General features: G+C 40.7%; 1 protein-coding gene across 1 annotated transcript; it reads right to left on the reverse strand.

Annotated features, from left to right (window-relative positions):
* Nucleotides 1-276: 276 nt before the first annotated feature.
* LOC107061540 (uncharacterized) lies at nucleotides 277-2,716 on the reverse strand. Its single transcript, XM_015310946.1, has 4 exons — nucleotides 2,210-2,716; nucleotides 1,307-1,799; nucleotides 969-1,223; nucleotides 277-833 (listed from the first exon to the last, which is right to left on the reverse strand). The coding sequence occupies exons 1-4, from the start codon at nucleotides 2,714-2,716 to the stop codon at nucleotides 277-279; spliced, it is 1,812 nt and encodes a 603-aa protein (XP_015166432.1).
* Nucleotides 2,717-4,252: the final 1,536 nt, after the last annotated feature.

Here is a 4,252-nt window from a genome sequence, read left to right on the forward strand (position 1 = left end):
AGTAACTGGTCTTGTCGACACAAATTCTCCTTTTGTATTTGGGACTATGGTTATACCTCCCTTTTTCGGTACATATTGCACCGGAGTTACCCACTTACTATCTGCAATAGGGTAGATCACTCCCGCATCTAGCCACTTGATGATCTCCTTTTTCACCACCTCTTTCATTGGAGGGTTCAATCTCCGTTGATGTTCCACACTAGGTTTACATTCATTGTCGAGCCGAATCTTGTGAGTACAGATACCATGAGGAATTCCTACTATAGCGGCTATTGTCTATCTAATAGCTTTTATATGCTTCTGCAGTACTTCAATGAGCAATTTCACCTGCCTTTCAAGCAGATCGGTGACGATAATTACCGGTAAAGTATCATTGGCTCCTAAGAATGCATATTTAAGATGAGAGGGTAGGGATTTTAACTCCAAATTCGGTGGTTCTTCTGTTGATGGCTTTGCAGGAGGACTTTCTCTATTTTTTAGGTCGATATCGAATTTGATTGGATTCCTTGAATATGCTCTTAACCCTGATAAAGCAGCTACCACATCCTTGTAACCCTGAACTTCGGATTCATCATAATTGGCAAGTACAGATTCAAAGGGTTCATTCTTGCGCATTAAATGGCTAACACTTTCCACTGCCTCGTCTATAACATCCTCAATGGACACTACATGGATATTACTTGGTTGTTTCATGGATTTACAGATATTGAAGGTCACATCATCATCATTCACACGGAATTTCAGTTTCCTACTTTCGACATACACCAATTCTCTCCAGGTGGCTAAGAATGGCCTTCCCAAAATAATGGGGATTTCAGCATCGAACTCACAGTCTAGAATAACAAAATCATCCGGAAAGATGAATCGATCCACTTTTACCAATATGTCATAGAGTATCCCCACTGGGTGCTTGATTGATCAATCAGCCATAGGGAGTCTTATTGTGGTTGCCTTTGGTTCACCCAAACCAAGTTGCTTGTATATTGCATAGGGCATCAAGTTGATGCTTGCTCCTAAATCGCACAAGGCTTTAGCGAATTGGAACATGCCAATTGTGCACGGCATTGTGAATGCCCCAGGATCTTCTCTCTTAGTGAATGAATCATTTGTCATAATTGCACTGCAACTATGGGGCACCTCAATCGTTTCATAGTCTAAGCTCCTTTTCTTTGTAACCAATTCTTTCATGAATTTGGCGTATTCCGGCATTTCCAACAATGCTTCTACCAGAGGAAGGTTAATTGATAAGCTCTTGAATACTGAATTTTTTTTTTGAACTTCTCATCTTCATTCTTCTTTTTCAAACGTTGGGGAAATGGTGGAGGTATCTTGAGTAAAGGATGCATAACTTTTGGAACTTGAACTTGTTGCTCTGTTTCCTCCTGTGGTTCTTTAGTAAGGTTTTGTCGAATAGGGAAATGTTGTTCCTCCACACCTTGGCTCTCTTCATGTTTTTGAGGATCCTCATCTTCCATAATTTCCCCTATTGCCACCTTACCGCTACGGGTAACTACAACCAGATCTCTTTCAATATAGTCCATTGGTGTTTTGGATGTTAATTGAGCTGATAATAGACTTAATTTACCTTCCAGCATTTTGATGACATCAACATGAGAATTTACTTTACTGTTTAATGATGAAAAGTCATCTTTCATTCCTTTTAGCAAATCATCAGATCCCTCAACTTTATCGAGTATGCGCAATAACAAATCATTTACCCGAGGACTACTTGCACTCCTTTTAGATTTTGGGCTTTCACTCAAGTGAGTATGGTCCTCCTCCTGATCACCCTGATCATCCTGCTCAGCTCAATCTTGCCAATATCTCCTTGGTTCTTCACCCCTATAATAGTTCCAACCTTGATTCCCGCCCCGCGGTTGATAGCATGGGTGGAAATCCTCCTCGTATCTTCTGGAGTTCCAACCTTGATTCTCCCTCGGTTTTTGAGTAACCGGAAGAAGAACCCTCCTCAACTCGAAATACTCCACGTGTCCCTTTCATATGTTCTTGTAGGATTTCCATTTTGAGATAACATCTTCTTGATGTTTTCGTCCTTTTCCCTTTCTTTTTCGATCTGTTCTTGCGTTAATCAGAAAGATAGTGGGGAAACTTGATCATCTTTGGTATACCATGCCTGGTTTACTTTAGTCATACCATCTAGGAGAAATGAGGCTACTTCAAATGATTGTAACATTATTCCTAATTGCACCAATTGATCAGGTATCCCTTTATTAACCAAGTCCAGACTACGGTAAAAGTATTGGAGCAACAATTCACCTGGCAGTCTATGCGTTGGGCACTTACGCAAAGATTTCTTGAACCTTGTCCATGACTCGTGAATTGGTTCACCCTCCTTTTGCTTGAAATTTTGAATATCGTCTCTCAATTTCATCATTCTTGATGAAGGAAAGAATCTTTCGTGAAATGTCATAACCAGCTCCTCCCATGATTTGATGGAGTTGTTTGGGCGCTCAACCAACCATTTAGTGGCTCCCCCAGTCAATGATAATGGAAATAAGCAAAACCGTATGGATTTTTGAGATAGGTTCTTGAATGATAAAGGGGTACACACTTCCACAAAGCTTTGTACATGTTCGTGCGGATCTTCATGCTCTAACCCTCCAAATAAACCTCTTGAATGTATGAATTGGAGTGTTGCACTGGTAACTTCGAACATTACATTTCCGTCAGCTTGTGGCAAGCAAATTTCACCCATCTCGCCTACGTTGACGGGGTGATAAACATTATTAGCATCATCGATGTCGTCTCAATGAAAAACACCACCCGCTGAGTGACCCTCTTGGCAGCTATTCTCCCCGTTTGCACTCATATGGCCTGTTGTGACACACAAATACTCAAAACAAAACTGAAAATTAGGTAAGTTGACTACAACTAAGAAGAACAGAAACTCTATTAAACTAAAAACTCTCAATTAACACCACTCCCTGGCAGTGGCACCATTTTGATGTTTATCGTAACCAACGACACTAACCTACGGTACGAGTGTCTACGATCGTCGATAATATAGTAACCCAACCAAGAGTTGGGGTCGTGTCCCAAGGGAGTGGTTTTGAGAATTAATAGAAAAATAAAATTTAGTTCTAATTAGTCATAGGTACAGACATTAACGAGTAAAAACATAGTAAATTAAAGAGGGTGACACAAAAGTGTCAAATATCAAATGGGGGTTAGTCACAAGTGTAATAAAAACAACAAAATATAAGGGGAGAGCAAGTATGGGGAGAAGTCCTTGGGGTGTGACCGCAATATAAATTGATATCAATCGTTGAGTACATGCTTTCGATGGGAAATTTGCAAGCTAATAGTGACTTGGCTAAGCTTTAGATGGAAATAGTTCCCTCTTGGGGTAACTTACTCCGTTTCAAATGGGTTCCTCTCGGTCACCCATTTGCCGCATGAAGGCCAGCCTACGCCTTACCTTACTCACTCTCTCGAACTGAGTGTTAGGATATGGGACTAGGGCTCACCCTCTCGGGCTGAACCTCATGTTGACCTACTCCTTAGGCCATCAGTCTAGCGGTCTTGGTTTCGCGACCTCTCTCTCTCGCAAGCCGAAAACACATGGGTGGTTTTATATTTGCAACTACAAACCCATTAAATTAAACCACAACCACTAGGTGAAATCACCATTAAAATACATCTAACCTATCAGCAAACAAGACCCAACAATAATATGAACACATATTTGCTAAATCACACCCCAAGAATGAGGGTTTTAGTCTAGACATGAAGAAGAGATAGAAATTTATACCTAAATGAGCTTGCATTCAAATGTGTATGGAGATTTAAAATCTTGTTACAGGCCAAGAATGAAGAATCCAAGAGACCCAACTCCAAATCTTGAAGATGAAAACCCTTTTTTCCTTCAAGTCTCCAAAACCCTCTCAAGCTTAGAGAAAAATTATCAAAAAGTACTATTCTATTGTGAAAATTTCTAATAATGGTTCGAATCTCCTAAAATTAATAAAGAGTTTAGTATTTATAGACTTCAGAAAATAGTGCTGGCGGATAGCTCGACGAGGTTAGTCGGAATCGCCGATTAACTCGGCGATTCACCATTTGGTGTAGTTCATCGCCTTCTTGCACTAGCCTTCAGCATCGTCGTGCTCTATGTCATTGGGCGACATAGTACTGCTTTGCAAAACTATTCTGCAAAATGTCGACTGCTCCTTTCATCGCCTTTTTGATCCTGCTCCTTCAGGGCTTCGCGTACTGGAACAGAGGGCAGAGT

The sequence above is a fragment of the Solanum tuberosum genome, unplaced genomic scaffold (assembly GCF_000226075.1).
Source record: "Solanum tuberosum cultivar DM 1-3 516 R44 unplaced genomic scaffold, SolTub_3.0 scf00009, whole genome shotgun sequence".
NCBI classification, from domain to species: Eukaryota; Viridiplantae; Streptophyta; class Magnoliopsida; order Solanales; family Solanaceae; genus Solanum; species Solanum tuberosum.